The sequence below is a fragment of the Hippocampus zosterae genome, chromosome 15, assembly GCF_025434085.1.
Source record: "Hippocampus zosterae strain Florida chromosome 15, ASM2543408v3, whole genome shotgun sequence".
Classification (NCBI taxonomy): domain Eukaryota; kingdom Metazoa; phylum Chordata; class Actinopteri; order Syngnathiformes; family Syngnathidae; genus Hippocampus; species Hippocampus zosterae.
The window spans coordinates 6,433,799-6,453,240 of record NC_067465.1 but is presented as its reverse complement, the minus strand read 5'-3'; the positions used below and the strand labels follow the sequence as shown (position 1 = coordinate 6,453,240).

Here is a 19,442-nt window from a genome sequence, read left to right as displayed (position 1 = left end):
AAAAACGCACCACTCCAGCTCTTTTGTTGCCCATAAACAGCAGCTCCATGCCCTCAACGTTTTTCCTGCGTCCCCGCCTCCGCCTCATCATTGGCAGGTCAGCTTCCAGCGAACCGTTGGCTCTGTGGCCGGAGGGCGGGGCTTGCTGCAGCAGCTCCATTTGGGCCTTTAGCGAGGGGTTTGTCACCAGCGCACTGGGGAAGCCAGCCAACGAAGGAGAGCTCTTGCGTTGATGATGGATATCCTGGGCGGCAAAAGCAAGCGAGTTGAGTTCATGCCGTTCCCCCGCTCTCCTGTATTGTAAAAGCTCCAGCAGTAAGAGCTTCTCATAAGGGGAGCGCACCTTGGTGAGATCAATAGCCTGACTCTGGGACTCCAGGGTTGCGTGGTTCTCTCTCAACTGAGCAACCATCTCCATCAAGTTCCGCCTCTTGGCCGCTCTCTCGGCCTCAATCTCGATCTTCCTCCTTCTCCTCCTCCTCTGTCGAGGCACCGTTAGACCCAGAGGATCGTCCTGCAACACAAAAGTCAACTCTTAGAGCTGATAACCAAGCGGGTACAGTCATTTCTGTCTCAAGTTCAACTTCAAGACCACTTACATTTCTGTATTGGTGATAAAAATACCCATTTTCAAAAAAAAAAGCAGACACGAGGGTTAGTTATATCGGCAGTTATCAGTGAAGAACTCACGTGAACGTGTGATGAAAGCACTTTCTCCTCCATCCTGCTGTAAGGGCTGTGGATCCCGGTCAGTGTCAGCTCGCCCAAACTTCGTCTCTGCAGCGGGCTCTCGGTTGCTGTGACGACTGCAGCTGTGGGTATTGTTGAGCCATGACCTGGCAAAAGGTTGCTCGGAAAGTCAAAGATGTGGCGTCGGTTGACGGGCCACTTGCCCTTCAGGACGGCCTCGCAGATGTTGTCCATCCTATTAATCATCACTCGATCCTGGAATATGGGAAAAAAAGAGGAGTAAGAAGATCTTACTGACCAACAAAGAGTTCAGTGAAGTGAATTTCACACGACTAACCTTCGGCCAGACTGTGAAGGCGTACGTTCTGTCCTGTAAGGCCTGTAAGGCATACGTTTCCGCCATGTCATCAGGGCAAAAACCATCTCTGGTTTCATCTCGAGCTGATGTGCTCAAAGATGCGATGCTCTCCTCGTCAAAGTTCTTCTGCTCAGACACGGCACCCGCTAAGAAAAGGCAGGGAAAGTCACTTTTCAAGCTGAATTAAAACGGGCTTCACAATTGCCATCCGGGATACAAGCTCTTTTTATTATCTTGCCCCTGGTACTCAGGACTCATTTAAACTCTGTCAAGTCTTGAGGGGAAACCAGAAATAGGCCCATTCTGACCATGTGATGTAAAATGATGGGGGAGGGGGGGCAGGCAAACAGAGAAAAAAAAAAATCAAAATATACACTGTAGTTAACAAAAAGTACAACATTTTAAAGCTAAATATTAGAATAAGAAGCAAAACAGGGCTATTCTTTGCACGTATGGGCTGCCAGAACAAAGTGAAATTCAAATAAATAAGCCTTTTTTTTTTCATCAAGTGCCCATTCCCCCACAACTTGGGGGCACTGCACGTCGCGTCGCCAATACCTCAGCACCGTATTTGAAGGGACAGGAAGTGAGGTTTCCGTATAAAGGCTGTAGCGTACACTACAGCCTGTAGCGTACACTTACACAAATTATACAATGATGACAGAAAAACTTTTTTTTCCTTTCCACTACACCCTTTGTAAATTGACTTGGGAGCCGTCTACCAGCCAACTGCAATCAATTGGTCGGGCACTCCAGCAACAAATCAAAACTGTGTTTAAAAAAACCAAACATCTACAGTATGTCAAAATTGCACTTTACTATTGCGTGATCAAGTAAATTCCCCCACCTTCAGCTTGGGATGATTTCTCCGATTTGTCGTCTTCATCCATCCTTTCCTCCTCTTCGGGGCTTTTCTCTGGGTCAGGTGACTTTGGAGACTTGGCGTCCTCCCTCTGCACTCGGTCTTCCTCCTCCTCAGCATTGCGGCTGGTTTGTGCTTCAAGCTCTTCTGGGTCCTTCGATACCATTTGGTCCCTAGCAGTGTCAACACGAGCCACAGTTTCTTGTTCGGTCTGCTTGGAAACATTCTCCGTGTTCTCTTCCGTCGGCCCGCTCGTCTCCTTCTCTGCTACCGGTCGAGCCTCGTCGACATGTGACACCGGTGAGGTTGTGGCCTCTTTCTCATCTTTAGCCTCTACCTCCTCGATTTTCTCAGGAGATGCAGTGTTTACACGCGTGACAGCGCTGGCCTCCTCTTCCTCAGGCTCCATTCTAGCCTCAATCTGAACATCTTCCTCCGTTTTCACCTCTCCCTCCACTTCCGCGCCATGAGCGGCTATTTCGGCAGAAACGGCGACACTCGCCAGCTCGGCAGGCGTGAGAAGAGCTGAGGGGCTGCTCTCGGCTGTTCCCGTGCCACTTTTGCAGAGTTCCCCCATGCCGAGGAGAGTCCCGCGCTGGGTGGTTAGGCGCCGGTGCGCCTCCAGGAAGGCCAAGGTTGGATCGTTTTGGATGTGATAATCTGTTCGACTGACACCGTGCTTCGAGGCTCCAAGGAGAAGGTCCCTGTCGTGGCGGCCACACTCCCACCACTCTGGGAGGTCTTGGGAGGGTTGGCAGAGTTTGAGCCGCTCAGAGAGAAGCGGATGGGGGAGAACCTGCTCTCTGATGCGCCGCAGCAATTCAATGCGATACAGAGTGCGGGAAGCACGCTCCTCCGTGATGGGGTCGATGATCAGCGTTGGGTCGGGGAGTTCTGCAGAGGCAGAAAGATAAATTCATGTGCTGACAACAAGTGAGAGGCGGAAATGCCAAAGCCTGGGCCTTGTGACAATACCCAACCATTTTTCGAGGTAAATGTTGCTGCATGCGCCGCATGAAGCTGTGGACGTGTGCTATTTCCTCACCTGTGTCAGTTTTGACCTGCATGCGACAGACACGTTTGCACATTGCGATGAAGGAATAGTAATATTTCTCCAGGCTATCGTCGGTCTTTTTGTCCAGACGGGCAAATGCTCTGAATTGTGTCCAGTCAAATTTCTGACATTGCGTGTCAAAGACGACTCCAAACGTTGACACAACACGGTAAAAGTCAGCCTCCTCGCGACGAGTCCATCTAAAGGCAAAACAAACGCACACAAAAATGATATGCGTCAGAAAACGTTTCACTACTTACAGTATAGAAGTATGAAATAACAGCAAAACTGCAGTCCAATGACAAAGGCTGTTACAGAGTTACTTTCATGACGACCCGACTCAAAGTAATCTGAAAGTGTGTTTCACCTTTGTCTCCTTTCTTTATAGTACACGGCTCCATCCGTCATCAGGGCGCTTGTGGTCATCGCTGGCGACTCATCGGTAATATATTGCCCACTTTTCGCAAAATAAGCACTTCCTTTAGTGAGGTAGGAGGTTCCCTCAGCCATGTACACTGTTGCTGGATCTTGGATATAGGCTCCTCCTACAGCTCCTCCTCCCCCCGCTGCCTCTGTAACCATTGCAATGGTAGGTAGGAAGTCCCGGCGCCGTCTTCGGCGCCCATCGGGCCTGTTGAGGGCCTCCTGGCGAAGCTGCTCTCTGCGGTTGGAACGCTGGTAGGCAGTGATGAGGCGGCGCAGACGAGCCGTCAGAGCCGAGGCGGCCGGCCAGTAGAGCCTCTCATTGGAGCAGGCGGCCCCGCCGGTGGAAGACACGCTTTGACCGTTTTCATCAGATTTACCTTCGGGAGGGGAATACAAAAAACAGCACTCGGGATTAACCTCACTAAAGGTGTGTGTGTGTGGTTGGGTATACCATTACACGACCTAAGTTTCATGACTACATGTTTGAAAGCTGAGACTCATGAAGTGACTCATGACCTGTGAGGGATAGCGCAAAATTCATATTCATTCTGTTTGATCACCAGATTGCTTGCTCATTTACGTTGATGCTTTGCATCCATAGCGATTACGTTTTTTTTTCTTCAGAAAAAAGTTGCACTATTGGAAAACATTTACCCTTTTTTGGATTAAAAAAAAGTGCTGATGTAACAATAATATAATACCCTCTGCTTCTCCTTCCCCAGTGTCATCGAGCGGAGAGTTGGTGAAGTCATCCATTTCATCCTTAAAAGGCATCCGAAGTGGCTTGTATTCTGGATCCTCATCCTCACTGCAGAGGCATGCAAGGAGTTAACCATTTCTTCGTATTATGTTAGAAACGTCTTTGTAAATTTGACGATAAGAGTCTCAATATCTAAAGTATCAGATAATTAGGAGGTCAATCTAAAATCTTGCCAATTAGTTTAGTCTAAAAAACATTGCATTCACGTCAACCCGAAAAGCATTTCCTTCTAGGAGCTTTGAATAAAGCAAAGATGACCGACCGTCTCCTTACCCTTCAACGCCATCTGCCATCATATCGTTGCCCCTCTGCTCAGCAGCAATCGCCTTGGCGTCAGGCATACCCACCCGCTCCAAAAAACATAGGGTAGGGTCGGCTCTCATGGAGTTATACTTTTCATAGCCTGAAGAGGGAATGCCAAACCATCAAGTCTGAATTCTTTAAAGCATAATGCATGCAGACTAAAGATTCGATCACAAACATCAGACCGCCCCCGCCACCTCCTCAAATCACTTTGCTCTTTACAGAGACAAATTGTATACTGGATGAATACCCAACACGCACTTACTCGTATGCAATCAGCATCAATGTTAAATTAAAGAAAAGACAAAAACAGCAATAGTAGTGCTGACCTGAGGAGCCAGCTGCTGACAAGACAGCCTGTGTGTGTGTGTGTGTGTGGGGGGGGGGGGGGTCTCCATGTAAATTTGTAACCATGTGAGCCTGAAGGTGCTCTGTTGTGTCAGAGAAAAAAAGGAGGAAGAGGAGGAGGAAGAAGAAGATGTGTGTCATAGTGTCTGTAAAACTGAGCAGTGATGAGAAACAGTACAATGTGTGTGTTTGTCCGTTAGGGGCATTCAGCCAGAACTTATTAGATGTGCTGGATCCAACTGGGCTACATCAAGAAGAAGAAGAGAAAAAAAAGGGTAAGCAAGTAAAATACAACGGCAAAAAAGGGGGAGACAGTGACTGTAAATGTGAAAAGACCCCAAAACAGTAGAGGTGTGGGGATGAACAGTATAGAGGACAAAAAACCCATCAGGACTTTAGCCTTATCTATTATGTTTGCATTAGGAAAGATGTGACTCGTTGTTCCTAAACGTCTGTCACACACTCACTTGCCAAACGTTAATCATTGGGGCCTTCACAGGCCATCACTCTTCAGTGTGTGCCAGAGTGTGCGTGTGTGAGAGAGTCTCCCTCCCCAAGGGTCTCCCTAGTGAATGGGGATTATGATTAACTACGGGTGAGCCCTTTTGTATCACTCTATATGTGTTTGAGTGCGCGTCAGTCCTAATTGAATCATAGAGGGTGGCAATCATGGAAAAATTACGACGATTATATCAAATGAATATGAATGAGGGTTTCCGTACACAACAAACGGCATAACAACAATAAACAACATCAGCGACGGCGAGTCACAGTGAGGGAGTGGCCAAATGTAGGTCACTGCTCCAACATTTCCATACGACCATTGAAAAGGAAAAGCAATCCGCTTCATCCACATTGATGTCTTGGAAACGTTGGCTTCTCTTACAGACCAGGAGAGGAAGAAGGTACACCTCACCAGCCATCAATCACATGCCACGGCCCACTTTGGCTGACAGCTGTGTGCCGCGGTCACCATAGAAAAAGCAATCAAGCGGTGACCGGCCAAGCGGATGGCATGTGGATAGGTAGGTGGAGTTGTTGTTTGCTTTCTTTATCGTTTGTCTGTTTGTGTCTGGAACGCTCCATATATACACAAATCAATGGTAGTGATTGTATGGACAAAATGTTTTTAGTAGGAATATACGTTTCTGACCGTGTTTGAAGACCCCAATGAGCAGGGATTTGTCTGCCTCAGTGTCCCACCAGTCAGTGGGGACCTCCGCATGGAATGGCTGTGGAATCCAGACATCCAACTCACTGCGGAGGAGATAGAACCGCATCAGGTCGCTGATTCTCAAGCAAGATCAAAGTCTCGATTGACACATCTGGTGTTTGGTCAACAAAAACAGTTCAAATACACTTGATGCGAAGCCATTTAATTGATCTGATGTTAGCACCAAAATGTTTGACTATAAATCTTTCATCCTCACAGCATAAAGTTGCTAAAAATCATAGACCGTCAAGTTTGGGATAGGGAGGGACTAAGTGGAGGGAGAAAAGGGGCATCAGATGAGCTTGATGATGATAATGAGCGATCGGCTGTTGCCGGAATGGAAAAACCATCACCAATGACTGGATTTTCATCTTTACTCTTTAATCACCTTGGATATGCTGTTGCTGGTGCTTCGATTGATACCACCGGCAGTGAAAATTTGACAATATTACCCAAGCGACTTGCTTCGCAGATGCCTTGTGCTTTGTGGTGCCAAAATACAAAATCCTCGATTATGGAAAAGAGACTACAATACACAATATAGACAATGGAAGGCGAGAAACAGAGGGTGACAAGAGAAAGGGACAACACAGGGAAATTATCCCTTATCTCAGAAAACAGCAGCATGCCGGGTTTTTGGCAAAACACACACGAGAGTGTGCCAATACGGACGTGCTAAATCCCTCTGGCATATGTTGGCACCATGGCATCCCGTATGCCCGCTCCTGCTCTCTCTCTCACTTGAACACGCCCATGGCTAGAGCAAAGTAACCATGGTGCGTGTGTGTGTGTGTGTGTCTTGGCGACCGACACAAAATACATGTGCTGCACATTGTAAAGACATTCACATCTGGAGGAAAGGGTTATAAGAATCGGGGCTGGGAGTGGATGAAACCAACGCGGATTGCAGGAAGGACAAATGGTCAGATTGTTAAAAAATATATATACATGATGACGAAATAGAAGGCGGATGCAGTGTGGGAGACAGGATGAGGATCAGAGGGCAAAAGCAAAAATTTGAGGGCAGATATCAATCGACCAGTGGCTCATCAAAACCAAAATGGGTCAAAAAAAGAACCCGCCATCCACTTCTCCAAGATAATTTTACAGAGATTTTGTGTCAGAAACAGAGGCTGCCAAAGAGGCCACTTGAAGAGACAAAAATACACTCAAGTAATAATTCATGCTACGGTCATAAATAACCTTTTGCAGCTCACTGTCAAGATGCCTGCACAGCTAGCCGTCTGATATGCGGAGACCGTAATCTGCCAGTGTTGGGGCCAACCATATAAATTTTCTCATTAGATATGTGACCGCAGTAATCCATAACAAAGTGGAATTTATTTGTAACGACCCAAGTTTATTATTATTACTATGGCATACGCTACTCTTTGACTGCCTTTGCGTGCATTGTTCAATCAATTGAGAACCTGACGTTTCCATGGAATGATTGCCCACTTATAACAACTACATGAAATTGAATTAGGACGGCTTGCTGCTCAATAAATGTAATGACACCAAGTGACGCTATCGAGGATTAGAACCAAAACAGCTGGAGAAGACCGGGAAAGAGAATAAATGTTGCCTCAAGAGGGCAAACGTGACTCAATTAATGGCAACTTCATTTAAATGAATTGAAGACTGATTTCAAGCAATTTAAAGTTTACCAACCTGCCGTCGGCTCCATCCAGAATGCGCTCTGCCTGATCACCGATGACTTCCTGTCTCAGATAATACAGCATTCTCACCCTCAGCAACACCCTAACAAAGACACGGGGGGTGGGGGTTAATCGCAAAATGGTCATTAAGATTGCCTCCCCTCCCAAAAAAACAAAGCTTGTGGACAGTCCTGTTTACTCATTAGGCTTTGCTGAATGATGATGGATGGATGTATGGTATTCATTTGCTCCACATTAATGTACAATTTAATCAGAGCAAGATTAGTTTTATACAATGGGTGTAGCCGTTCATCCGTCGTAATATATTATTTGACGGAACGGGCCAAATATCGCCATTGTATAATTGAGTGGTTCATAGCTACCTTGTGACACTGCTAAGAGCAGAGCTATAATGGCAGGGAGCAGAGGGAAAAATGAACATAAGAGGACAGGAGGGAACACAAAGTTGCAGCACTGTGGGGGAAGGGCATAAAGGAAGTAACTTGATACTAATTCTGCAGAGCGAGTGTGCGCACCAATGGCATCACAAGTAGCAGCACACACGCGTGTGTGTGTGCGTGTTTGCTGGCAGCCTCTCGCTGCTCATCCATCAATGTGCCAGGCCTGATTAGCCACACAACACTTTGCTCCAGCCTAGCAGATGGCACCACATAATCACCCCCAAGTGCGCATGTGTGTGTATGCGCGCGCGCGCACATTTATGCATATATCTGTGGGTGTATGCGAGTACACCTTTCACCGACTTCCAACAGGTTTGCCTGCCTTGCCTGGCACATGGCCACGTGGGTATACGTAGGTGCGCATGTGTGTACTTTCGCAGAGACCTTCGCACGGAACGCACATGCACACGTCCAAACAAGTTCCTTTATATAGTGAGCCAGAGAAGGTATGGAAAAGACAACTCTTTTACAACAGAGGCACAGATAAAGTACTGTACGTCTGTCAAAAGAAGCCCGTCCTTTTGACAAATGATCACAAAGAGTTTCACATGGGCAAAATGCCTTTCCATTGCAGGAATTTAAAAAGCGGTGTTTCAACCCGCCCCCCAGCTATCAGATGTGACACCCGTTTCTGAAAACTGGAATAACAGGCAGGTGGATACTGGAGACACGAAGCTCGGCGAATACCCCGTCCCGTTTTAAAACGTCACCGGTTCAGCAGCGAATGACAGAAGCTACATTTTAACACGGCCATGCAATCATCACCACCAACTCTTGAGGGGCAGCGTGTTCACAGTGAGCGTCACATACTTGTTACAGTGATGCTTCAAGTGTCGCTTGTAGCTATCCTCTTGTAGTAGATGGTCAGGATTACAGCTGGCCAGCCAATCCGCTCTTGGCGTCTGTGGGGCCGGGGCGGTGAGTTTCCCTTTTTTGCCCTTTCTGCCTCGAGGCACTGGTGTTGACAGACCTGAAGAAAAGGTGGAAGTGGAAAGGGGCTAAGGGTTGCGTGCGGGCGGCAAGTGTGCGGGGGAAACCTCTTTAGTTTCATAAGCTTCATTATTGTTGAAAAGAAGAGCGATACCATTTAAGTTGGAGTGTTTAATTGTGACTGGACACAAAATAGTACGTCTACGCTGTATTTCACAATTTAAGCCAGTTCATCCAAACTGCTTACAAAAAAACACGAGGAAGACGATGTGGAGCAGAAATAGGGTAGCAACAGCAGCCAACGGGTTCTAAAGGTTTTGGGTCCGCCATCGATCTCATAATGAGGATCGGAGGTGGGTGCATTGTAAGAGGGCAAAAAAAAAAAAAAAAATCAGTGCTTAGGACACATTTTTTGCGCTGCTTGCTTGCTTTGTGAGTCAGGGCGCTACAGTCCATTCCCGTCAGAGGCCAGGGAGTGAAATGGCTGTCAGAGGTCGGCTCCTGGGTCATGAATATTGAAAGCGATTATTGTTTTCTATTTTTGGCCCAGACTCTTTCTGGACCCAATAAAGAGGACAAATCCACTCTTAACAGACGTCATAATTCAAGCTAATCTTATAGCAAAATCTGAACAAAAACAGTAAGATTGCCTTTAAGTGTGTGGAAGGGCCCAAGAGGAAGCGGAGATTTGTTTGTTTGATCCCGAATAGCCGGTAAGTGCGCAAGTATAATACAGCAAGCGCAATACATAACATGCTGATTTGTACGGCGGTGTGTGTGTGTAGTTACCGGAGTGGTTGCTCAATGTCTTGGTCGTTCCATCTTCACTTGGGGTGATCAGATCCCATATAAAGCTTTTGATGTTCTCATCGCCACGGTAATGCAACAGACAGTATGCAAGAAGCGCTCGGCAGATCGTCTCCACATCAGTCTCCTTCAGGGGGCGCTTGAAGCGGCCGTGAGCCAGGATGTCACTCCATCTGCCCCAACTTTATAAGAGACAAAAGTGATTAACATTTCATCATATTATACATGCACAGATTGAACTATATAAAACCATACAATATTCGCCACCGACTTCATTTTAAGCAAATGGATACTGTCCACCATTACATTTTATATTCATGCCAAAATAATTCTTGCGACATTCAAGTTGTTCAAAAAGCTTTCTTGATGAATAACACTCAATCTCTCATGAACGCCCTTATCATGGTGTCTAAATGCTCAGAGACACGCTCACACTCCACTTTCACTTGCAAATCCACCAAGCACAATCAGACTCACTTTTGAGTGTGTGATTCAGACCGCCTCCAAACGGCAGCCAAACCTAAAGAATATATGTAGGGCAGTCTTTCACACTCTCCAGTTCTAAGGGGGGGGGGGGGGGGGGGGGGAAACCTCCATGTTGCATTTTAGTGTTTACTGAACCATGTGAGCTGACCGTACTCTAATTCAAGAGTGGTTAGGATTGTGGACAAGTGAGCGGGACTGACATGAATGACAGGAAAAGGCGACAAGCATGCATGAGCAGGACAGACCCAAGAAAGACACTGTGTTTTTGTGTCCTACAGCCTCAGGCCGCAAGGCTAGACTGGAACAATAACAATGTCGGCATCTCACTAGCGCCACTGTTCGCTCTTCACGCATAGTCACGCCAAGTCAGCCATGAAAATGGACATTCTTCCTGTATAATGGCCATCTATCTACAAGCGCGACAGTTTGCTCACGTGCGTTCTCCACCATTGTGTTACCGCAGAACATCAAGGTTGTTACGGGATATCATGCAAAAAAAAAAAAGTGACATCCCACTCCTCCGATAAAATATGTAAACCTCTTGCTGAGGCACATGATTTGCGGGCCACATGATCTGGCCCCCGGGCGTTGAGTTTGACACCTGTGCTATGGATGATTTACTCCACACTCCAATCTAATTGTCCATTTTTAATTGTCATGGAGTAAACCTCAACATTTGCTGTGAGCGTTGAACAAACCCGTAGACGAGCAGGTTCTTCTCCACTCTGAAGCACTCCGATCGAGGGTAGCCCTGGACTTTGTCTTGCGGTCGTCGTGGTTTGGACAACGGTCTGCTGGGTTCATCCTCTTCACTCTCCAGCTCTGAGAACTCCATCATCTCGTCCTCTTTCACGCTGCTATAGTGACGCGTCTGCTTTCTTACTCTTGGCGTGTCAATCACCAGCGTGTTCTGGATCAACAAAAACAAAAAGGAAATAATAATGGTGCAATTAATTTTTTTATCCTGGACTTAAATTATCCTCAGAAGAGGATAGTTTGAGCGTGCCCCCCCTCCCCCCTCCTCAGCGCTTTTCCTTTCTGGATTCTGATTGTAATTTCCTCATTGCAGGACAAATAAAAAATCTTAATCTTAATTTGAATACATCTTTCCTGTTTTCACCGATACAGCATTTGGCTTCTGTGCACTTGACCGCATATACCAGATTGCTTTTCTGGGTATGGCGTGCCTGGTCTTTGGGGTGTGTAACAGTCTTTGTCTCATGGGAGTTACCAGGTTTGAAGTATACCGGAATGTCCAATTGCCATTGATTCAATGGCCTGTGAATTTTGTTTCAATATCAACTCGGAACCAATCTTGGAGTCCAGACGGTCCGAAGTCCACCCGATATGAAGCTTCTTTGGCTTTTAATGTTAATTTGTCACAATTTCTGACTTCTAAGAGACGCCCTATTAAACATGACCTGTTGTGTACCAAATTAGGATAATTGGATATTGTCCCCCTGTGTTCAATGCTGATGGAGAGAAAACCGCCTGTCAGCTCACATAACTGCCAACAATTATGTTGTCTAATGAATTACACTTTGTTGAATTAATTTAAATGCCTGCTGCTTACAATCACGAATACGCGCAAGCTGGGCGGTAGTTACCACAACCATTATCACAGAGGGCTACAGACATTTCCATTTGAACATTACACAATGCAAAATCCCAGGGGAGCAGCCTAAACGGAGCATATTCACGCTCTCCGAGCTGGATTAAATATTCCGACGGGAGCTTCTCAAAAAGAGGCAACAGGGGACCACATGAAACATATACCAGGAGCCACAAGTCAGGGAACACAATTTCATGGCGCGAAGATGGCATGGTAGCCAGAATATTTGGCAGCCAATTATTGTGTTTGAGTGTGTGTTTACGAAAGTAATGGATCTTTTTTTTTTGGGGGTGTGTGAGCAAAAGTCTGAGTGATATCTGTGAACCCTCTTGGCATCTGCCATTTGTTAAGTACAGCTAAGCAGCTTAAGCTCTTGATCTGAAACACACCAGGACACACACTAGCGCACTCACAACAGGAACATGGGGAACAGATAATTAAAAAGTATGAAAATATGAAGTATGTGTTATAACAATAATAAATAAAATGTATTATTATTATTATCATTACCCTTCCATTGATGGCATCCAGGTCCAGTTCCGCCTTCTTGGCCCATTTCTGCCAAAAGTCGGGATCTTCCAGAGAAATGTCGGTTCGGTTACCAGGAGCAACAAAACTGGCCTATTGAGATGGAAGAAAAGTTAACAGTGACAATCATGAAGCGGACATTTACGGTTGCGTACAAACTTGACTCTTTGGATGAGTAAAGTCCTCACCTTGGCAAAAGTAGAGCCTTTGCCCTCCGACTCTATGGTTATGGTGTGGGTTCGCCTCTGAAGGATCTGGTCAATGTCTTCCTCACAGAATTTGGAGCCTTCATCCTCCTCATCCATTAGAGCACCATACGCTCCCTTTCTCAGCAGGTCTTCGATTTCTTTCTTGGACAATTGCTGAACCTGGGCAAAAAATAGAAGCGGGCGAGTGCACAACAAATTATGCGTGCTGCAACAGCGTTACTGAGAAAACGGTGCCGTGCGGGTTGAGGAATGTCCTCTCAAGTTAACCAGGGAGCGTACAATAAGGAGCAGATTGGATGTACGTAACACACTCATTCGAGCTCCTTCAGCATGTTACTGGGTGCGCATCTTACCCCGCTGTTGGCATTTTCACGCCCACTCATGCTCTGCAGGACAGCCTTGTCAAGACCCAGCTTCAGACTGGCCTTATCAAACATCTCCCTCTCGTAACTGTTTCTGGTGATTAGCCGATAGATTTTTACAGCTTTGGACTGGCCGATACGATGACATCTTGCCTGGGCCTGAAAAAGGAAGATTGTCAAAAGCACGTCACAGGATACTACATTTTGGGAGTCCAATTCTAAGGAGAGACTACGGATGATTAGGCAAAGCGAAAAATAAACAAATACAAGTGAATGATAGGGTCTCTCCACTTAATTCATACCTGCAGGTCATTCTGAGGGTTCCAGTCAGAATCAAAAATAATGCAAGTATCCGCTGCGGTCAGGTTAATGCCAAGTCCACCGGCTCTCGTACACAGCAGGAAGACAAAACGGTCAGAATCCGGTCTGGAGAAGCGGTCTATGGCCGCCTGCCGCAGATTACCGCGAACTCTGCCGTCAATGCGCTCATAGGGGTAACTGGACACCAAAATGGACCCCACGTGTTAATAATGATGCCGGCGACAAGTTGCTGGAGCAGAGAGCTCTGGAACCCCCCCGAAAAACGACGATCCTTCTCACCGTTTCTGGATGAGATAATCCTCCAAAATGTCCAGGCAACGGACCATCTGACTGAAAACCAGGACTCTGTGACCACCGGCCTTCAGTTTTGGCAGAAGTTTGTCAATGAGCACCAGCTTGCCAGCAGCATGGACCATCGCTTGTAGGGGCATATCAGGCATGTCTGTTCCACTGTGGGAATCCCTAAACTCCTCAATGATCTTCTCCTCCGCTCCTGCGTTTGGAGTGCGCAAAAAAAAAAAAAAAGAAAAACCCCCCATAAATGATCAACCGGAACACCTGCTTTGCTGCGTCATATTTATCTAATGGCTTCGAATGCATACCGTTAATGAGATAGGGATGGTTACAGCATTTCCTTAGCTCCATCATGGTGTTGAGGAGGTTGGGGACACCTCCGCCACCTCCTCCTCCGCCACCTGCTCCTCCCCCTCCACCTGCACCTCCTTTTGACAAGAAGGAGAAGTTCTTCTCCAGAATTGCTCGATAGTATTTCTTCTGGATGTTGGTGAGCTCCACCTATCAGAAAGAGATGAATATGTGCTCACTTGCCCATAGGATGATTTCAACAAAATGCTCCTACTATTGCATTTCAGCAGCATAAACAAAAGCGACGACTCTCCGATCACTGATTAAGCCCGAGCATCACCTCAATGATGGTCTCCTCCTTAGGAGCCAGGTTCTTTTCAACATCCTCCTTTAGTCTTCTCAACATCATGGGTTTCAGAATGCCCTGGAGATTCTGAACCTGTGGTACAGACAGAGTGTTTAGCCTTTTATGCTCGGACTCAACTCCGAATCTGGATTTTTAAGAAAAGTGTACAACCCTCAGGTGACTTTCCTACCTGCTCTTCAGTCTTTAGGTCTCCAAATTCAGTCATGAATGTTTGTTCGGACGGGAAACGTTCTGGTTCCAGAAAGTTGAGTAAGCTAAAAAGCTCCTCCACCGTGTTTTGAAGCGGAGTCCCTGTCAACAAAACTTTGTGTTCCTGAATGAGAGAGCGGCAAGCCACAAGAAATTCAGTGGGGGGGACAATAAAGTACAACCAATAAAAATCATACAAGTAAAAACCTAGAAAAATAAAGAGACCCTTTTAAGCAGAACCAACCAAATCGCAAAGAACCGTGCTGATGCTCACCATGTCCATCATCTTGAGTCCTTCCAGTAGTTTGCAGTTTCGGTTTTTCAGGCGGTGGGCTTCATCTATGACCACACAGCGCCACGGGATGCCACGAAGCTCTGGACAGTCGGCCAGAATCATCTCAAAGGTGGTTATAACAGCGTCAAACCGATACGCCCCCTTTATTATTTTACCCTTGGAAAGGCAAGAGGAACAGGCAAACAGAGATGGAGTGATTGATTACGATATCCTGACGTTCCCATCAGTGGTGGACTTTGCATGACTACTGATTAAAAACTACATAACCACATTTGACCGATCAATCGACATCGCTTAGAGGGAATAATATATCTTAAAGAAGCTTTGAAAAGACATGTCTAAATTCAGTTACCTGTGAATCTCTGAAGTACATCTCATAGGCCTGGATGGTTCTACGGCTAGCCTGGCTGCCATGGTAGACAACAGCATTAAGCTCAGTCCATGTCCTGAACTCTCTCTCCCAGTTGGGAATTGTAGAAAGCGGGGCAATAACCAAGAATGGCCCCTGAATGCCCTTCATGTAAATTTCGTAGAGGAATGTTATGGACTGGATCGTTTTTCCAAGACCCATCTCGTCAGCCAGTATACAGTTACGCCTGTGAAGGACAGGGGGATGACTTGGTCAACGGCCTTATGAACAGAAAAGACTTTGTCATCCACATTTATTTACGCACATTTCGCACTAAGCGGCTAAATGCAGCCAGTCATGGAAGATGAGCAAGCAACTCAGACAAGCTTGTCAAAGGTATTTCATGAAGTGATTTTAACTCAAACTATTGCACACCATTAAATTCTGGTCAATGTTGATGACCAGTAATTTCTGGGTTTGATTCACACTTAGTATAGAAGGGTAAAAGGCATAAAAAAATCTAAACCATATTTGTGGCGAACCACATGAGTGATGAGGGACTGATGCACTACTGAACTGTATCAATTTCACACTTGGTTAGTCCTTAAATTTAATTATTCACAAAAGACAAAAAAAAAAAAAAGTTCAGTTACATTTACTTACGAGTTGTACCAGTTGAAGGTTAGCCAGTTGAGACCTTCTAGTTGGTATTCCCTGAGTGCGTTGCTGTTCCTGTATTCCCTTGACCCTTCCAATTTTTTCCATTCAGCAGCCAAAGGCCGATCCTAAACATCGGAAGAGGAGTAAAATACTTTATTCATAATGTACTTTACATCAAACAAATTGCCTCAAACTGCTGATGCGCTGCTGAAACGGCTCCCAACTTGACCCCAAATATCACCTATGCCTAAATGGTCAGTCCCAAGCGGGAATCATTTCTTTGTGCAAGCTCGGAGGTTCCTCCTGAGTCATGCGCATGCTTTCAGGGCCGCCATAGAAGCAGTCCTCAGTGGCCAGGCAGTACTCTCCTCCCAGGCCAATGGCCAGTGTGTGCAGGAAAACTTCGGCTGCATGCTCATTTCCCCTCAAGTCGAGGCACCACCTTTGCTCAGTTCGTCCGGGCGTCACGTCAGTGCGTGGTTGCATCATCACAACATCCTGTTTTGGCTGTGTCATTTCAGTGACAAGTGTTCTGGACCAGAACTGAAAATGCAATTTGCAGTGGCCGAATTTTTGCTGTATCCCTAGATCCATCTTTTTTTTGCAACTTCATTCTGCAGCATTGCAACAAAAGTGCTTTAGAAGAAGCAATAGGCAGTAGCTACAAGGGATGGACACAAGCTGAGGAATAAGTGACAGAAAGACCACAACTAGACAGCTGCTTCTGTTTAGCATTAAAGACACTGTTAGTGGTTTGGCCTGGCCACAAGTACGGGGCGTGTATATATATGTGTGTGTGTGTGTGTGCGTGTGTGCGTGCGTGCGCAAGCCCACAAGAACGTGGCCCCGTGGAGAGCAGTTAAAGGGCTGTAAATCTAAAGGAAGGAAGGGGCAGGCGGCAGGCCAACCCACACAAACACTGGCATCATTCTGGGAGGAGCCTTGGTGACGGAGTGTTTTGTGTGGGTGTGTTATATATGCATGCCTCCTTGCCTGCCTACAGATGTAAATGCACAACACCACAGTGATTTCATCTGGTGATTTCCTAATAGAGTAGACGATACTTACCACTTTGTTAGTATTGGGAGTGCGTGCAGCAATGCGTTCATATTCCTCTATCTTTGACTGGTCGATATCTGCCTTTAGTTCCCAGGTGGAGTCTTCATAGGGTAGACTACACCATTTCACCAAATATAAGGTCACCTGCTGAAAATATTTGCACAACACGGGAGAGTATGTGCATAAGAGAGCTACAAACTGTATAACATAAAGGGGAGATCAAGGTACCTCTCCGTTTTCGTCTGTGCTCTCTGAAATGTCCAGGACGCGATCCACCTCCACATAGTCAGGGTTGAAAGGCTCATCATCCATCTGGACAGAAAACCAAGAATGAGTTTATCGTTGGAAAGTGTGTCACAGTTACAGCCCAAATTGGGAAGGGGCCAAAATTAAACTAGACAATAAATACCTGTCTGTATATGGGTAAACATAACTGTTGCACAGGAAACACGAGAGCCTCTACCAAACGAGGACAAAAGAAATTCTGATGCCCATCAGAAGTTGCCGATGGAACCCTATGCAGTGGTTAATAATTGTTCTAATTATGTGTGGACAGAATGTGAGCGGAGCATGCACAGCACCCCGGCAGCAGACGAGGATGACTGAATGTTGGCCAACAACCAGGTTCAAGTTTGGCTTTTCTTAACTAGAATCCTGCTTCGTATTATAGTCAAGGGTAAAATCTTGTGCATTAATGGTCTGAGGGAAGCAGCATGCTTGCAGCATATTACCGAACGCACCCATGATAAGGGAACGGGAATTTTCAGGGGCTACGAGATCTAAGGTGTGTTTGAAAATCTCAGAGCCTTGTTGAAATGTGCTGGTTGGTTATACAAAGTGCACCAAAAACAGAGTGCCGGTGCGCACTCCAAGTGTGCCAGCTGAGGAAACATTTCGCCAGTGCGTCAGGCAGTCCAGGTGGAAACAGTTCAAGCACGAGCTTTTGGTTTAGAATATAGCAAATTAATGAGAGGGGCGCGCGCTTGGCCTCTCCCAACACACACTCGTGTCAGAATGAATTTCCGAACATGACCCTAATACGTTCATGGTCTAAATTTTTAAAACAAATCATGTTCAACTGGACTTGGCCACTTTGAACTGAGCACATCCCGCTTGCGAGCACTACAATGTGAGTGAAGGGTCAATTAAGGGGCTGATTGTCTGAATCAAGTCTTACCTCTGTGATAAACGTGTTGAGTAGTTGTTTGGCCTTGAACCTTTTGACCTTCTGCTGTATTCTCTTGTCTTTCTCCAGTTCTTCTAACTCTGCCCAACGACAATGGAGGTAAGAACTGAAAAAAAAGGGGGAGAAATAACCATTTTAATGGCAGAAATAAGTAATGCTTATCATTTACAAATTATTTTGGAGTGGGGGACAATAGGGGTGATATATGGGTTTCTCTCCGGCCAAATTGCCTCAAAACGGCGCGAGGGTGATTACCCGAGCAATCAATGGAGGAGGGGTAAAAAAAAAAAAAAATTTAAAAAAAATCAATCGATTGTAGGCCGATTTGTTTGTGACAGGCCTAGTTATTATTAGTAATTAATGACTTCACATTTACATGAAGGCGCCGATCATGTCAAATACTGAATAAATACGATAACATTTCCCTTAAAAGACTTTGGTCGAGCACTTCAAATGTAACTGGAACGACTGAGAAATTTAAAAAGAGTGTACTGTATAAGCTAGACACAGCAGTGAGAAAGAGCATGTCAGAAAAGTGGGTGTCACTCCTGGTGAAGAAGAAAAATGCCAAGTGTGCCACTCACAAGCCCTTGAACTTGACGTAGAACTCCTCAACCTCCGCTTCCTCCAGTGACTCCAGCTGAAAGCGAGGGAAAAATAAAAGACAGGCTTGTTACTAGAAAATACCGATGAACGGGCGGAGTGTATTTCAGAACACTGGAAGCTTGACAACATGAATGCAATTCGTCTGGACAAGCGCAAACTGGCTTCCGTATTGCCTTTGTGTCACTTGTCATTTTAGCCAGTTGTCGAATAAAGTTCAACCGCCACAAGTTCAGAAAACTTGTGACTTCAAGAGGAATCGCACGGAGGTAGCGCACACAAAAGGTTAACAGCAATGTGGTTTGAATACGAGTCAAAGCACATTTGTTTCCATTCATGTTCCGTGCGCTTGAAAGAAGACACAAATCCTTGGAAGAAACTGCTGCTCTTTCATTATCCATTACTTATTTAACACAAACGCGCACACGCTCCGCCACGCTGCTGCTACCACTACTACGGTTATGCCATGAATCATCAATCACACTCACACACAGCCTGAGGAAATGCTAGCTTGGTGTCTGGCGCTGCTCTCGTGTTGTGGTTTTGGCTGTACGCCAAGCCTGGGGTCAAATCTGAATGGCGTGTGAGTGTGTGTGTGTGTGTGTGGGTGTGGGAGAGAGAGAGAGCGAAAGGAAAAGAGAAAAAAGTAAGACAGACAGAAAGAAAGAACAAGAGAGAAGGAGAACAAAAAAGATCAGGAATGTGTGCGGGAGAGAGTGGACTGGAGTGGCAAGACACCCAAATATGTTAGCAGCAACCCC

At 46.0% G+C, this 19,442-nt stretch overlaps 1 protein-coding gene across 6 annotated transcripts in view; it reads right to left on the bottom strand.

Annotated features, from left to right (window-relative positions):
• chd7 (chromodomain helicase DNA binding protein 7) overlaps positions 1-19,442 on the bottom strand; it is a 46,210-nt gene that overhangs the window by 4,536 nt on the left and 22,232 nt on the right. For 5 of the 6 annotated variants that reach the window (XM_052087946.1, XM_052087950.1, XM_052087949.1 and 2 more), the window contains exons 8-36: positions 18,663-18,718; positions 18,070-18,184; positions 17,121-17,204; positions 16,902-17,039; positions 15,837-15,958; positions 15,177-15,420; positions 14,804-14,980; positions 14,510-14,653; positions 14,314-14,412; positions 13,991-14,183; positions 13,668-13,881; positions 13,370-13,565; positions 13,059-13,226; positions 12,685-12,864; positions 12,479-12,589; positions 11,055-11,266; positions 9,853-10,052; positions 8,944-9,103; positions 7,686-7,775; positions 5,955-6,058; positions 4,424-4,553; positions 4,092-4,198; positions 3,332-3,767; positions 2,956-3,164; positions 1,896-2,804; positions 1,028-1,194; positions 691-945; positions 344-514; positions 11-244 (exon numbers count right to left, since the gene is read on the bottom strand). In XM_052087946.1, the coding sequence (XP_051943906.1) occupies positions 11-244; positions 344-514; positions 691-945; positions 1,028-1,194; positions 1,896-2,804; positions 2,956-3,164; positions 3,332-3,767; positions 4,092-4,198; positions 4,424-4,553; positions 5,955-6,058; positions 7,686-7,775; positions 8,944-9,103; positions 9,853-10,052; positions 11,055-11,266; positions 12,479-12,589; positions 12,685-12,864; positions 13,059-13,226; positions 13,370-13,565; positions 13,668-13,881; positions 13,991-14,183; positions 14,314-14,412; positions 14,510-14,653; positions 14,804-14,980; positions 15,177-15,420; positions 15,837-15,958; positions 16,902-17,039; positions 17,121-17,204; positions 18,070-18,184; positions 18,663-18,718 (5,625 nt within the window). The remainder of the gene's footprint in view (positions 1-10; positions 245-343; positions 515-690; positions 946-1,027; positions 1,195-1,895; positions 2,805-2,955; positions 3,165-3,331; positions 3,768-4,091; positions 4,199-4,423; positions 4,554-5,954; positions 6,059-7,685; positions 7,776-8,943; positions 9,104-9,852; positions 10,053-11,054; positions 11,267-12,478; positions 12,590-12,684; positions 12,865-13,058; positions 13,227-13,369; positions 13,566-13,667; positions 13,882-13,990; positions 14,184-14,313; positions 14,413-14,509; positions 14,654-14,803; positions 14,981-15,176; positions 15,421-15,836; positions 15,959-16,901; positions 17,040-17,120; positions 17,205-18,069; positions 18,185-18,662; positions 18,719-19,442) is intronic. The other variant, XM_052087951.1, reaches the window with a different exon arrangement.